Genomic DNA, 16,955 nt, shown 5'->3' on the forward strand with positions numbered 1-16,955 from the left:
AGGAGAGACGCTTTTATTGTTCCAGAACTAAGTGCTGCCACGTAACCTACAGAGGCATAATGTATCTATGCATTGTATTCATCGTTGTTTTATTGTCACTGACGATTCGAACTGCATTTTTTCATAAGTGCACAAAGTGTTCCAATTCCAGTGCACCCACTTAATGATGTATGCATGACACCTACAAAAGCACCCAGACCCTTTATAGTGATTCCAGTTCCTAGGGGGTCTGACAAAGGAGTGAGTGAACTTGAAATGGATGTTATTAACAATGACACATATTCAGTAACAAGCAAGTTGAAAAGCCGGAGACAGGGTCAGCAGAGTAAGAATGAAAAGAGGTTACTGACAACCACACGCATGCAAACGATGAGAGCACATACAGCAGGTCTAGTGTCAATAGGTGCAGAACCACAATCCAAAGAATGGGCGAAGGTTGGACAACCAACAATGAGAAGCTCTACTACAAGTGAAGTGAAAAGACAAATGGAAAAAGATGAACTTTTAGAGAAACAAAAGGAGTTGGAGAAGAAACTAACAGAGACAGCATTGATAAGCACCCCTGATCCAGCACTGAAAGAGGCAAGTGCAAGCCCAGAGAAAATCTCATGTGCACAAATGATAGCAGAATCATTATGGCTGTTCATAGCCAGAGCAAGGAAAAGACAAGAGGACAAGGGAAGAATTACCATACTGTCCTCCACCCAATTGGTACAGATGAAGAGGCCTGAACCATGTATTGAGATACCCGAGAATCCGCCAGCAAGAAGAAGCCATACGGATGTGTTCAAGGACGTGGTTATAGCAAACTACATGAAAAACTTGAGAATCAAGAGAAGCATACAAGGAGATGATAATGACCTAAACGACTACCTGGACAGCACAGCACACTTGGAAAATAACATCTTGTACCACCATATGAAAGAAGTTGGAAGACGAAATTCAGAGGAGGAATGCTTTGTCTGTGCACTCCTACCTTACAGCATGGGGAAATCAAAGATCTTCGTAGCTGTTGAAATAGATGTGCAGACGGCACACTGTCTATCACACATAGCAATGTGCAAGACCAGAGGCCAGTTCATGGGAAGTGATGCCTCACTGAAATGGGAAACTGAAGCAACTGATCCAAATGAAGACGATTATGTCTAGGACATAAAGACAAGGAACAATGGAAAAACAAAGCACATTGTGCTCAGATATGAGAAACCTGGAGTTAAAGGAGCAAAGATCAGAAGAGAGGCAAATCAAAAACTAAATGTCCAAGGAAAAACTCCAGGAGAAGCCAGGAAGTGGAAGAACAGAGGCCAAATGCAAATTTGGGGAACAGCACTTTCACCAGAAGGATGGGAGAAAGGAGTGGTGATCTGCAAAGCATGGATGGTCTTAGGTCACTATGAGCCCACCATTAACATAATGCGAAATGGATGCAAGCCATTATGGCCAAAACTTGCCAAACTACTGACATGGGTCGAGGACAGGGGAGGACCCTTGCAGATAGTGCCATTGGAAAGCCCAAAATTCTGCTTCAGGAATAATGGCACAAGGAAAATGGGAGGGGGGGGAATCAAAACTGTGGATGAGTTTTTGACGCCCCAGGAATGGTACATGGTACTGCAGTGATCATGGATCATTATTGGGCATGTGGATCCAAAACATATATTAGACTGCTGAGAAACTGGCGAGGTATAAGCACAATTGTGAATGTCCATGTTCCAGTATTGGTGATTCCAAAAAGTGATCTGAAAATTGATAGTTTCCCGAAAACAGATGCTCACCTGAAGAAGAGGAGGTCTGTGGAACTGATGAATAGAATTAAGAGAGAGAATTCCTTTTTGGCCAAATCAGAAGAAGGTTTTCATGCAATCCCATATGAACACAGACTGTTCAGCCTAACCTCATCAGTGTGCACGACAATTTTTATGCCACGAGTTCAAGTTGGAGCAAATACTAAATGGTTGCAGATAACCAGATGGGAGATACTGCAAACCATCAACACGACCATAAAATGATTCAATGCAATCAAAGAAGAGTTAAGGGCAATCCGACTAATGACTCTCCAGAACAGATATGGCCTTGATATGATCATAGCAATGGATGGAGGTGTTTGTGCAAAAATTGGAGAATCATGTTGCACATTTATACCATCTCACGACAAAGAAAATGGAACCTTAACAGAGGCCGTAGGGATGCTGACGAAATTACAGAATCAAATGATTGATGACACTGATGAAGTGGACGATGACAGTTGGTTTAGATCACTATTCTCATGGGTTCCACAATGGATGGCAGATGCATTCAAATTCCTAGGAGCCCTGCTAGTGATGATACTGATTGGATCTGTGTTATCAAGATAATAATCTCCCAGTGCCAGAAAACTGCAAAAAAGGCCATAGGAATGAAGATCATGATTGATGTCGAACCAGGATGGAAACCCAAGGACCTGACTGATGAAGAACAAGGGACTTTGTAAAAGCCATCATTTATGCACCAGAAGGAACAAAGTTTCAATATCCAAGGAAACATAGAAATTATGTGGGAAAATAGATCTATTGCAGCCCAAGTGGACAATGTCAACTAATGACATGGAACAAAAATGAACTTGTGAGAACAGCAGGAAGCTTGAAGGGAGTCATAAAGATATGGACTCCAAAGATGTATTTATTCAAACCTAAATGTGTGGATCCAGAAGAATTAAAAGTGGACCCAGAGGATGAACCAAAGGAAGATACAAAAGAAGACGTGCGAGTGGTCGATGAATCGCCCAGAGGGGCGAGTGTAGAGGAGGTCCCATGCACAACCCGCACTCCAACCGGTCATTTTGAATTACCAGGAACATTCACGCCAAAATATGTGATGTTTGATGAGCAAATAAACCAGCAGAGAGCTGCAGTGGGGCTCTGTCTAGTACCTATCAAAAGAATAGCACCTGTTGAAGTACCGACACCTAAGAAAACCTGGACAGTAAGGTACCCATTGAGAAATCCATATCTACAAAACGAAACAAAATGAAGAATGTCAGAGCACAGTCCCTGAAGAAGCTAAAAAGATACTGAAAGACGACGAATGGTGATGTCACAAGAACCCGCACTGACTCTCATATATAGACGATATGACGACCTGCGAGTGACGAAAAGAGACAAAACACCATGGATAAGCGACATTATGAACCTAAAAGTGAAATAACAATGTCAAAATGTTAGAAGCTTATGCCATGAGCACGATGAAGATATTCAGTTAGTTTACACGTGTACATATGCATGGAACCGCAAGAAGCAAAGAATTGTGAGGCTTGCTTATGCTTAGTAGTAAAATAGATTGCAGCAAGCTCCACCTATACATATCTACCTCAAAGGGAGCACTTTATATAAGTATACTTCCACTATGCACAAGAGCAGAATCAACCAAAGGTTACTAAAGCTCTCAGGAGAAGAGCCCCTCAGCAAGCAAATCGAAAACTAAAGACAGAAGGAAACTCGGATGCATGCAAATCATGCCAAGAAGCCAAGGTCGTATCGGCTGAAATAGACCAACAGTGGATACAATTAATGAAGCAAAGAACAGAGTACCCTATTCTGAAAGGTCAAGATAAGCCACAGAAGGCAGATGGTTGGCAAAATTAAATCAAATACATGAATTGCATGAAGAATAAGACAATTTCACAGTTTCTGAATCACGTGACCAGCCAAGCGAGAAGGGATGAAACTTCACACCTATGCGTGGCCTCGCGCCATGCACAGATATCTTAACTTTCCAGACCGAGAAGCAGTCTTGAGGCCAAACACAAAGAAATAATTGACACATGACCACTGAGGTGATGATTGATTGTAGCAATAATTGGAGGAAGGCTGGGGGTGCAGACGAGCTCCCTGCACCTGGCCGGCCATTCTGCATGCTGCTAAGCTAGAGGAGAAGTATGAGTGGGATTGTTGCCAACCCAATCATAGTGGACCAAGTAATCTAGGGTCCTATAGTTAGTGTAGAACCAACGAGACGTCGTACTTTTAGTGACGTCTACAGTAGCCATTTTTAAGGTAGGGCTTTGATGCCCCACCTGACAGTGTTTGTCCAATCCCCTCACACTGTTACCATATACAGATATAGTACCTATATTAAAGTTACCTTTCTATAACCAATAGAATTGCATGCAATATTTTAAGTGTTACACATCAGTGATGAGTATTTAGCATAAAAGATGTGTTTTTTATGAAGTTCGTTGGAGTTGTTGAAGTGAGAAGGAAGATCGAGCGATTGCTGATATTCATGAACTCCCTGTTTTTTGTACTTGTCATTAAACGGACTTCCTTTGCCAAACCATTGAGATGTCATTATTGATTTGATGCTAGAGTATTAATCTGCATCCCCATCCATCTCACGGGTGCTGCTTCCACATCTTAAAGTGCTTAAAGTGATATTGGGAAACCCCCAGCTTTATGGGCCGGTTGAGGTCCTAGTGCACAGTATCATGTGGGACTTCTTGAAGTTGACGGAGAAGCCTAGTCTGTGGAAGCAGTGGCACGTGTAACTTAAATGATCTAGGGTTTGTTCCGGGGAATTGGCCCCGATCAACCAATCGTCGGTAGGGTTAGACAGGAATCCTCCCTCTCGTGAGACTCGCTGCCACGACCACCATTAACTTGGTGAAAACCCTCGGGCGGAGGTTAGCCCAAATGGTAGCACCCGAAACCGATAGTGCAAGTTGCCAATGGCAAACCTCAGGTACTTTCTGTGCTTGTGACGGATAGGCACATGAAAGTAAGCATCTTGAAGGCCCAATGATACCAACCAATCCTGAAGCTGGAGAGCCTGAAGGATCTGAGAAAGGGTCACCATCTTGAATGTGTCCTTCCTGAGGAACTTGTTCAAGTCTCTTAAATCCAAGATGGGTCTCAATCCTCCGTCCTTTTTCGGAATTAGAAAATACGGGGAGTACCAACCCTTGTTCCTCTCCGCTACAGGTACTGGTTCTATAGCACCTTTCTCCAGCAGGGTTAAAATCTCCTGCATAAGGAGCAGATCCAGAATCTTCAATGAGTGGTCCCCTGGTGGATGACTCGGAGGTGTTTGTAGGAAAGGCAGACAGTAACCTTGGCCAATTGTCTCCAATACTCAAGCATCTGAACTAATAGCCTGCCATTCTGTCAGATGTTGAGGTAATCTGCCTCCTACTGATGTCTTGTGATGTAACACCTCAGAGAGGTTTTGGGACGGCTGACGCAGATGCTGAGAATAAACCATCTCCTGTTGTTGCGGTCTGAGTACCCCTACCCTGTCCACCACGGGGAAATCGTCTCTGACCTCTTTGAGCTGGATGTCCTCTGCCTTTTCCGAATGCAGAAAAATAGTGAAAGGACCTAGCCCTCCACGGCGCGCCTGTGGGGCAGTTTGGAGTTTGCCTAATCGCAGCTCCAAGGGATTTGGCTGCCGCCTTGGAAGTTTGCAGCTTCTCCAAACTCTCATCATCTTTACTCCCATATAGATGTGTGACATCAAAGGGCATGTTAAGAAGTCTGGACTGTACGTCTGGGGCAAATCCTGACTTCTGCAACCACGCAAATCTGCAGCTTACTGTACTAGCCGCTGTGGGATGTATTAACCCACTTATGCTCTGCCCTGCGGCATCACTGTGTGCTGATGGTGCCAGAATTATCAAAATGGCCGCAAAACCCCTGTGCGCGCCAAAACCTATGGAAATTACGCTTTGTAACACGAAAAGATGGCTGTCAAATCTACCATGCATGTTGTCGGTGGTGGAACGGGGACCTCACTGCTGAAACATGTCACTGGGCTTCACAACAAGTAAAAATGGAGCCTGCATGAAAAGCAGTGCTTTGCTGAAAGAAATCCAGAATCTTGTTTTCAAATCTTTTTCTTGGTTGCTGAAACTGCACATCAGGGTCCAAAACGCGATTTACTTTGCAGGGATGAGCCCTTCCTACGCAATGCATTGACCGCAACTGACGAAAGTGAGGGTGGTCAATAGGAAGGACCTCGACCTGTGGCATGTAGATAACTAGTAATCAAGGTTGCTATGGCACTTGAATAATTATAATCTTTTCTAGGGAAGCATATGAATGACCAGACACAAATAATCATATAGTTCATTTGAAAAAGCAGTACAGGATGGGAGGGACACACTCTGGTTCAGTGCATAATTCACCTCTCTGCCACTGATGTTCCCCTCCAACCGGTTTCTGTGCTCATCACGTCATCAGGGAAGCAGTCTCAACTTGCAGCTAACAGCCATTACAGGTGTAGTTAATCAGTGTTAATTCACACACCCTCTGGATCCTTTCTGAGCCATGGGAATCAGAGGCAGCAGCTAGCTGTTTCTGAAGTGGCTTCATGATTCCAGAAAGAGCAAGAGGAAACATAAGGTGACCGAGACCAACCCACCAAGTATAATTCTTCGAGAGAAACTACTAAACTCAGGAGATTATAACAAAACTCGCTTTCACAAATTGAAAACTAAGATTAACTTTGGCCACCAATGCTAACTGGCACACCTACCAAAGGACTCTCTGTTCTCCCCGTCATTGTCATCTCATGGAACTTGCCATCAATGTCCCTTCATTCCCATAGATACCAAGGTGATATTGCTAACTTCGGAAGCAGTGAAGTCCAAGGATTCTCTTGCGGACACTAAATCTTCTCTGTTTGCCTCTACTACCCACCTGAAAGGCTAACACCCTAGCCAATTTTAGAGCTATTGGCCTTTCTATCGCCTTGGCTTGGAGGATGTACTGTATATAACTATGGTTGGTAATGCCAGTTACTGATTCCAAGAACAGGTAATCCCCTACTCTAGTCGTAGGCCAGTCTAAACATGCCTCTTCTCCAGGCCCTTACCCAAGCCAACTCGTCACCCCTAGAGAATGAGGGCAACCGTTTCAAACTAATAGAACACAGAAGGACAATCATGATAGCGGCTAGTACAGAAGCATCTCTGCATGACTCGAACTATGATACTGCATGCGTAATATCAGCACGTAACAATCTGCTGCTACAAATTCAAGCGATGCAGGACCATAAGCGCAGCGCCACAATCCCCCAAAAACTCTGAATCATACACACGACAGCTGCCACTAGCCAGTAGCCAAACATCTACAGCATCATACACACACTACACCTCATGCCAAGAACCTACCTCCATGCACTATCCTGCATTATCTGAATGAATAACGCATGCACAGAATCTGCATCTGACACACTCTCCTGCTATACTCGTCTACACTTGACTCTGTAACAAGAACTCATCAACACACGTCTGGACCTGATGAGCAACATTTACAATTATCCAATCACTCGCCCACCTTGACATGCACTCAGACCACCGTCTTAGTCTCAGGCCACCAGAACATTGCAGCAACGCGTGCTGGAAAATCCTGCAGCGCTTGTAGGCCACGCGAGTAGCCGATGCATGGTACACAAACACCAATTAACATACCAAAGCAACAGTGATGTACAGAGGGGCTCAGCGCTCTGCAATTTCAGCCTTTTCAGTGTTGCATTAATCCGTAAGCTTACTTTCAGGGCTCTTTCGTTAAGCGGTCTCGGCAAGATAGCTCAGGGGCAACACGCTCGACTTGGTAGCAAGACAGCGCGGGGCACCACAGGTTTTATCCCCGGGTCCGCGCCTAGAAATCTCTGGGTATTAAGCGAGTTATAAATAACCAATCATAATCATGATAAGCGCTGGGTTTTGATGTCAATAGATTGATGTTCCTTTAAAAAAAATCTTGTTGTGTAGTTATGATAAAGTATCACTTTGCAGAGTTGGTTAAAGTGTCTTTGCACGTGTGCGTGGATTTGCATTCTTGTGGCTTAGATTTCCAATGGTCCATGTATTTTAAAACCATGCATAGTTATTTGTGTACAAGAAACACTTATTTAGTGACGTCACTACAGAAACACGTCCAGACTGTTCAGATGGATTTCTGCACTCTGACCTGGTGGGTAGAAGTTCAGAAGGTCAGCCTAGTTTCTTGGAACAGGGTAACCTTCTGGACAAGCCAGACCAATCAAAGTAGCACCGTTGGTGCTCAAGATTAGGTCTCAGGAGGGGTGTGAGGGTGATTGAAAGTCCACAATGAGCACACACAGTAAACACCACAAATTACTCTGTCAGGTGTATATATCAAAAATACATATACATTTATTAAAGGCCTTTTAAATCAAACACAAGATGAAACCACAGCAATATTAACAATACTACCAAAACACTATACTAGGGAACATATATACATTAACTATTGGCCTAAAGTAATATTAAACAAGTAAAGATCCACAACCGGTAACAGAAGAGGATCAGACAGTGCAAACATACTTTAGGCAATTCTTCAGCAGCCTCAACCCTAACTAATAGGCAGTCCAATCCTTGCGAAGCGTGGAGCCTTGTGCTCAAATGTACAGTCAGTGCGGCAGCAATCGATTGTGCTTTAAAGTACACAAGGGATCTCTTCAAGGGGCTCTAGTGTCACAGGAAGGGGGGTAGGGCGATGAAAAATAGAGTTCCAATATTCGAGGAGGGTCTCTACAAGGGTGCACATCTATTTCCAGGAATCAGGAGTAGGATGGTCGGTCAGACTATCCCTACAATGGTGAGTGGCCCTTGGGGACAATCGTGCGTAAAAGTCTATGGATGCACGAGGGGCCACCGGTAAGGGTTGCAAGTACTCACTGACTCTCGAAGCAGTTCGGACCAAACTTCGCCAGTCAAACCCAGTTCGCTTGTAGGTTCCAGTCCAGCAGTTGCGCGTCTCTCCGGCTTTCAGGGGCTGCGTTCCGGGACCTCAGTCTGTGGCGGTACAGTGGCCTTTACACCGCTTCTGGGGAAGGGACCATGCCAGTTCCAATGAAGGTCATTTTAGTGCACAGGAGAGCACAGCAGCAAGGCACACATAAAGCTCGTCACCTCAGCTGGGCAACACGGGTACCGCATATGCTCGGGTTCGGCTGGACTCTCCTAATTCCAGTCCTAGGAATGCTAGGTGTACAAAACTTGGCGGGAGAGTGCCTTCTACCAAGAGGTTACGGTCTCAGGTCGAAAACAGCGGTGATTCCAAAGCAAAGATCCAGTACCAGCTGGCCAGTTCACTGGGCGGTCCAGGAACACTTCTGAAGGGGCTTGTTTGCAGGTTAAGCAGGAGGTGCCAAGAGTAGTTACTCCCACTACTTCAACAGGTAGAAGCACCCTTCCAGGCCTTCTATGATCGATGAGAAACATGGGCTCTGACAGGATAACAGCTGGGTCGGGGTGCCAAACCTTCCAGTGGGTCACCGTAGGTTCCCCGGTTCTGCTTCTTTGGTTCTGGATACTTGGCTCCTTTACTAAGTTCGGGGTGAACTCAGAAGATCAACCTGGAAAGGGTGTAGAGTGCCTGCTCTTATCCAAAGTCTCCTTCGCGCCAAAATGAAGAGAAACCTATGGGAGATCTGCTCACATTCAGCCATCCCAGGCGTGGACCAATCACGGACCACAGTGGTCCCAGTCATCCCAGCACACCAGACATCCTGGCACCCAGGGTGTGTATTGGAACTAGACCTCTCCAGCCCACATCCTGGGCGCACACACAAGGGCTGCAGAAGCCTGCGAAAGCTTCGGTTTGCGCGGGGGTCTGCATGACTAAATAAGGAATTTGCCGGGTCTGCTCGACCTGGGGAAGGCAAAGGGACACAATGGCAAAAGGACAGAATAAAGGACCTCGTGGCATGGCCATTTTAGGCACTGGCCACTGTCCTGGGCCAAACGCGGGTTGGACCATTGAAAAGAGTCAAAATAAATGCTTTCAAAGTACTGCTGCCGCCAGCTCTTTCCTGGACACACTTGTACATTCACCAAAAATCCTTTGAGGGTGTCTAGGGCCTTAAAAATGAAAAAGAGACCCCGGCGCACTGTACTGGGAGGTATATTGTGCACCGATAAAAAGTTACCAACAAATAGCAACAAGGTGAAAGACTAAGGGAAACAAAGTCTCCCATTACTGACAGTCTGAAGGGTATGTCAGTTTCCCCTTAACAAGATGAGCAAAAGTCCAGCAGAGTACAGCAAAAGGCTGGGCTCCTCTGGTAAAAGTCAGGCTAGGATGGTCACACAAAAGCAAAACTTTGGGGGGTTTCACAACTGGAGGGAAAATTACCCATAAATGGAAATCTTTCCTAACACAGACAATGTAATAAAATTACATTTACATCACTGTAGCTAGCGACAGAAAGCATAATGTGACTGGCCAGGATTGTGACCCTTGGGATGCATGCTAATATGGCAAGGTGCGGGTCGTCGTTTTCTGAAGAAGCGGATGGTGTGGCTGCAGAGGGCCCAGACCTCTGAAGAGCCTGGCCTGCACTAAGCCTATTCGGCAACTCTCCAGACGTCTTGTAGAAGGAATGAACACTTGCAAACACATCTCACTGGAACCTCACCATCCCCTCACTGGAACCTCACCATCCCCATCCGTCCGTTTACTCCACCAAGACACGAGTACCCCTTTTATCTGAAAACCATCTCGACGCCACGAATAGCGACCTGTTTAGTGTCTGGAGATCACATAAGCTTTTCAGCAGAAAGCAGGATCCCTGCACTGATGGGACCCAAAGCGGGCAATAGCCTGGCCCGCAGGTCCCAGAGCGGGGGATGCCTGTCCTATCAAATGCTAAAGAGAATTAGCGAAGGAACCCGGGCATTCGCCTGGACACCACAGGGTTCAGGCACCAATGACATGAGTCTAGCATTCAGTAACTTAGCATCACATGCAGGCACCATTGAAATCATAAGTAGAATAATTAACATTACTATCGTCTACTTTTCTTTCGAGATGCCCCAGTTTAAAAGGATATCCGCGTGTGATCATTTCAATGGATTTCTGCATGTTCCTGTATTAATATATATATATATATATATATATATATATATATATATATATATATATATATATATATATATATATATATATATATCATAGTCCATTTCGCCCGAGCACCTACCTTGCTGCACACTTTCCTTTATGGGCCTCTTGTTTATGTCGACATTAATACCAAGATTTTTCAGAAGGTTTTTGTAATCAATTGTATTTCTGCTGCCAACACAATAACGGCTCCAGAGTCTGCCAAAACAAAGAGAATGTTTTAAGGCTCCGCGAGGAGCGGGCATTAAGCGAGGAATAACACACTGCAATTACAATAGTACATCTTGCATGAGAACCGTCAAAACATGAACTAGCCAAATTTCCCAAGGACATCGGAAGTTATTTGGAAACCATTACTTATGAACAGCATGTGACGAGCCAACTATTGAAGATCAGCTCATTCATGTTTATTGTATTAGCTACTAAACTGTGTTCTATTAGTTTAATTTTCTTTGCCATGAGCTATCACTTTAGTCGTTCAGAAACATATTGAAACAAATGTGCAATATAAAATCTGTTGCGTTAGTCGAGTATGCAATTATGCAAGAGAGCATGGATGCTAACGTGACACTGGCCCATAGCGTTGAGATCAGCCTAAAGGAGCAACGCGTGCACATTTCAGAAGGGCAAATGCTTCTATGGGTTTCAGTGTGAGCAAATGTCGCACTGGCATTGGGAATAATATGATGTGATATGATACATTCTATTTATATCGCGCTCGTACACAGGTGTTTCAGAGCGTGACCAGGCAAAGGGAGGGGAACAGGGGAGAAAACAAAAGCGATCTTACTTTGTCCAGTGACATTGCATGGGTGGGGAGGAACTGGAAAGTGCAGAGCATAGGAGAGAAAAGATAAATAATAAATAAATAATTAAGATGATCAAAAACAATGGTAGTGCAGCCTGTGAAGGCAAAGTGCAAGGCTAGTCAGATAGGGTGTATCTGATAAGTGCAGAAGAAGAGTGGGGGGACAGTATGGGTACAGATACAGGCCCCAGTGCAAGGGATGGCCAGGAGTCCGTGCCGCAGGGTGGCAGGGTGCACAGAATGCACACAAAACACTGCGAGCAAGTCGGGTAAAGAAGCCGGGGGGGGGGGGAACCCCCACCCTGAGATACGGACCATGGGAACGGTATATGGGGGATCCACCTGGACCGTGCCGTCTTTATCACCCTCATCACATGGTCTGCCTAAATACACCCACACACAGTCAAAATAAATGACTCGGACACTGAAGATCATAGACGACAATTGCAGTCCACGAGCCCAGACCGCGCGCTCAACACAGAACGCAGGGGTGAGAGTCCAAGCCAAGTGGCCCATGAGGCTGGGTGGTAACAAGACTTGCAATCACCATTTTACAGAATGTTTACTGTCACATTTCACAAAGATGAAGTTAAGGGTAGACTGGTTGTGGAGGAGGAATCCGAGTCAGAAATGCAGGGAAGAAAAGCAACACTCACACAGACCTAAGCAAACAATGACAGAATCAGGTGGCCATCATGGCAAGGCTACCAGATTCCCTGATGGCAGGTCCCCCCTTTGAGATCTCAGTCCTCGATGTAGGGACAAGCAATCAGAACGCTGTGGGAAACACATGGACAGGAGTAAGGCCCACCGGCCACCAACCCATCCAGAGTTTTAATGGGCAACAGGGTTGAGGTATCCCAGTAAGATCCTCACTGTCCCAATCCCAACTTGAGCCTGGATATAAAATGGCAAAGGGCAAGCCCACAGTGAGTGAGTTTGGAAAAAGGTTGGCCCTGAGGATGTGACATCGCCACTACAGCTCTTCAGGATTACAAGGATGAGTAAATAATTCAACCCCTACTAAGCCCCACACTACTACAAGACCAGCAGTGACCCCAATTAGAAAGGTGAAACCGGCACCTTTCTGGCGGCTAGATCTCCCGCCCCCTTTTAAGAGAGCATGGGCCCTCGGACAAGCTATACTCTTCTGCAGAGATGTGAGCTTGCATAATAGCTATACAAACAACTATAGGTCTATGATACCAAAATAAAAGAGTGTCCAACAGAGGATCTATGAAAATAGGACACTTTAATCAAACAGAAAATACATGCAACTAAGAAAAACACTAATGTCCAACCACTTAAGGGAAAACAGAGAATGCAAACGTTTTAATGAAAAGGCACTCTGGGTCTGAAGGCAGGGGTAACCAGCAAACAATTTCTGAGCAAATGTTCCAGCTCAGGGTAATGTCTTAAAAAGGTAAGGAGTGGGGTCTTAAATGTCACAAGGGCCCTTTAAAGCACACATGGAGGGATACAACCACTATCAGTACCTTTATTCTTGCTTTGCAAGCTTTTCAGCATTGAACCAGGAGTATGGGCACTGTCAGCGCCAACCCGGTGTCGAGTTTGGGAGCAGCGTCAATGGAATCCAACAATGCAGTGAGTTTCGGCAGTGGTGACAGCTTGCGAGTCGAAGACAATGAGAAAAGGTAGGTAGTGTCAGTTCAGTGGCCTTGGAAGACTCGGCGGCCTCGGGTGCAAAAAAGCAAAAGACTTGATTTTGATGGCAAGCAGACTCAACACAGCGTCATGGTACTGCAACATTGATGGTTTGGAGCCTGAAGAACTAATAACCAGGCAGACAGCGTCGAGCTGGGGATGCTAGCTTACTCAGCGGGTCTCCGATGTAGAGATAGCGGAGCATCGAGTGAAATTCTGAGATGAGTGAGGCAGTTCAACGGGCAGACCGAAAATGGATCAGGCGGTTCCCTTACTTAGATAGCATTGAAGGTGACCAAACCAATGTGGAAGCGGTTTGGAGATGTAGGGACAGGCAGGGGCCACTTGTCCAGGATCTACAAGGGCAAGTTGGATCCTTTGTTCTGCACTTCCCAGTCAGGAAGGTGTCTATAGAGCACTTGCAGGATCCAGCGGAGCAGGTTGGTGGTACCAGTGGTCTCAACTTGCAGTAGACCTTGTCTTGCCAGCAGATCGTCCCTCTGGGATTGTTGAGGGAAAAGGATTGTCTTTTTCCTGCAAGTCATTGTCCTTACCTCTATGGAAGAGGACTTTGCAACAGACTGTACCCTCCAAAAAAAAAAAATCCAGGAGTATACTCCTTCTTCTTTGGTAGTCCAAAGATGTTTCAACAGAGAGGGGGATCTCACTACCTTAAATAGACAATCTGCTTCAGTGGATTAGTTCCCTTCTAGCCTTATGTAAAGGGTCCAATCCTGGCTGTTGTGTTCAGAATCATCTGCCTGGTGATGTGCTACCCAGAGTGCTTTGTCTGCAGGTAGTGGTGGACGGGATACAGCACGTTTGGCAGCCGGATGAAAACCCAAGATGGTGGAACCACTCTCTTACTGGAAAATACACTCCTCTGTGACTCTACTCCACCCCCTCCTCCTTTCTGAATGAGACTCAGAATACCCACTTTTGTGTGAGCGCTACATTGTCTTCATAGGGCTTGCCTTTGAAGGAGTGGTTCCTGGCTAACCCCCTGAGGAAATGTCTTGTCTTCTGGTGGAGATGACAACCTTCCTAAAGATATTAATAGGGGTGGCTTCCTGGGCTGGTCCCAAAAGTTTATTTTGGATGAAACCCATTTCCCAGATGCCGATACAGATAAGACCATGTCAGTGCATGAGTGATTAGCAACCAAGCGGACAATAGTTTAGCCAGTATAAATGTAGCTTCTAAGAGGCCACCATGTCAAAACGTGTCTTATATGTATATGTTTATCAGCCACCAGGCTCTGGGGGCACACAATTATACAGATTTAATTTAGGATCAGGGCTACACATGTATTATAAGTAGACCCTGACTTTTGGACATTTGGTTCCATAAACTGTTGGCAGGAATGCACATGTCCATTTGCAACTCCATGTTGCCAAGCAACAAGGTAAATGCTAAGCGGTATCAGATCCAGCAGAGTGACATATTTGCACTATACTTTTCAGCATGAAGCATTATGGAAGTAGGACCTGATTAGCAGATCCTACTTCAAGAGACAGATGCACACACATCATTTTATATTAAAAAAACAAAAACTCTCAGGGTACTCGGGTTCAACATTGGCATTTTGTCACAGAGGCGTTGTGTGAAGTGAGAAAGGAAGGAGGACATGGAAGGAAGAAGACTTGTGAAGGAGAGGTTGACATTGGAGGAGAGAGAGAGAGAGACAGAGACAGAGAGAAAGAGAGAGACAGAGGAAGATAGAAAGACACACACACACCAGAGAAAAGAGGAGGTGGTGAAGGTACCAGGGAGAGGATGGAGTTTGAGGGGGGGAAATACCAGATAGGAGGCGCAAGGAAGAAGTGTAAGGGAGAGGGGGGATAGAGAATAAGAAAGAAGGAGATTTGAAACACGAGGAGGTCCGAGTACCTAGACGAAGAGAGGAAGGAGGGGATCATCAGAGGAAGGGAGAGGTTGGAGAAGGAGGAGGAAGTGGACAGAGATTTCCAAAGCAGAAAACCAGAATTGGCCAAGCCAAGAGGACCAAGGACTAGAATTGGTGCTGAGGGGGAAACTGAGACCAGTGGGGGCCGAGCTCGGGTACAGCCAATGAACAGGCACTAGAAAAGTGGAGAGCCTTTTTATTGTATTTGTATTTTATTTTATTTATAAAGCGCCTTACGCCAAAGCGCTATTGAACGGGCCACAGGGTTTACGAGGGCCAAAAAGTGGAGTGAACGAGAAAGAGAGAGAATGTGGGAAAGTGAAGGAGGAAGAGAAAGAGCAAGAGAATGAAAGAGTGAGAAATAAAGAGGGGAAAGAAAGCTAAAGAGGGATATAGAGAGGTAAAGAGTGAGAAAAAAAACAAGAGAGGGCAAAAGGGACAGAAAGAATGAAGACAAACAGAAAGGGGAGGCTAGGGAGGTAAAGAGTGAGAAAAAAAACAAGAGAGGGCAAAAGGGACAGAAAGAATGAAGACAAACAGAAAGGGGAGGCTAGAGAGGTAAAGAGTGAGAAAAAAAACAAGAGAGGGCAAAAGGGACAGAAAGAATGAAGACAAACAGAAAGGGGAGGCTAGAGAGGTAAAGAGTGAGAAAAAAAACAAGAGAGGGCAAAAGGGACAGAAAGAATGAAGACAAACAGAAAGGGGAGGCTAGAGAGGTAAAGAGTGAGAAAAAAAACAAGAGAGGGCAAAAGGGACAGAAAGAATGAAGACAAACAGAAAGGGGAGGCTAGAGAGGTAAAGAGTGAGAAAAAAAACAAGAGAGGGCAAAAGGGACAGAAAGAATGAAGACAAACAGAAAGGGGAGGCTAGAGAGGTAAAGAGTGAGAAAAAAAACAAGAGAGGGCAAAAGGGACAGAAAGAATGAAGACAAACAGAAAGGGGAGGCTAGGGAGGTAAAGAGTGAGAAAAAAAACAAGAGAGGGCAAAAGGGACAGAAAGAATGAAGACAAACAGAAAGGGGAGGCTAGAGAGGTAAAGAGTGAGAAAAAAAACAAGAGAGGGCAAAAGGGACAGAAAGAATGAAGACAAACAGAAAGGGGAGGCTAGAGAGGTAAAGAGTGAGAAAAAAAACAAGAGAGGGCAAAAGGGACAGAAAGAATGAAGACAAACAGAAAGGGGAGGCTAGGGAGGTAAAGAGTGAGAAAAAAACAAGAGGGCAAAAGGGACAGAAAGAATGAAGACAAACAGAAAGGGGAGGCTAGGGAGGTAAAGAGTGAGAAAAAAAACAAGAGAGGGCAAAAGGGACAGAAAGAATGAAGACAAACAGAAAGGGGAGGCTAGAGAGGTAAAGAGTGAGAAAAAAAACAAGAGAGGGCAAAAGGGACAGAAAGAATGAAGACAAACAGAAAGGGGAGGCTAGAGAGGTAAAGAGTGAGACAAAAACAAGAGGGCAAAAGGGACAGAAAGAATGAAGACAAACAGAAAGGGGAGGCTAGGGAGGTAAAGAGTGAGAAAAAAAACAAGAGAGGGCAAAAGGGACAGAAAGAATGAAGACAAACAGAAAGGGGAGGCTAGAGAGGTAAAGAGTGAGACAAAAACAAGAGGGCAAAAGGGACAGAAAGAATGAAGACAAACAGAAAGGGGAGGCTAGGGAGGTAAAGAGTGAGAAAAAAAC

At 45.2% G+C, this 16,955-nt stretch overlaps 1 protein-coding gene across 2 annotated transcripts in view; it reads right to left on the reverse strand.

The window, feature by feature from the left end:
- EFCAB6 (EF-hand calcium binding domain 6) overlaps nt 1-16,955 on the reverse strand; it is a 1,227,964-nt gene that overhangs the window by 951,420 nt on the left and 259,589 nt on the right. For both annotated transcript variants that reach the window (XM_069628134.1, XM_069628133.1), the window contains exon 7: nt 10,981-11,099. In XM_069628134.1, the coding sequence (XP_069484235.1) occupies nt 10,981-11,099 (119 nt within the window). The remainder of the gene's footprint in view (nt 1-10,980; nt 11,100-16,955) is intronic.

The sequence above is a fragment of the Ambystoma mexicanum genome, chromosome 12 (genome assembly GCF_040938575.1).
Source record: "Ambystoma mexicanum isolate Mex_15411 chromosome 12, UKY_AmexF1_1, whole genome shotgun sequence".
Taxonomy (NCBI): Eukaryota; Metazoa; Chordata; class Amphibia; order Caudata; family Ambystomatidae; genus Ambystoma; species Ambystoma mexicanum.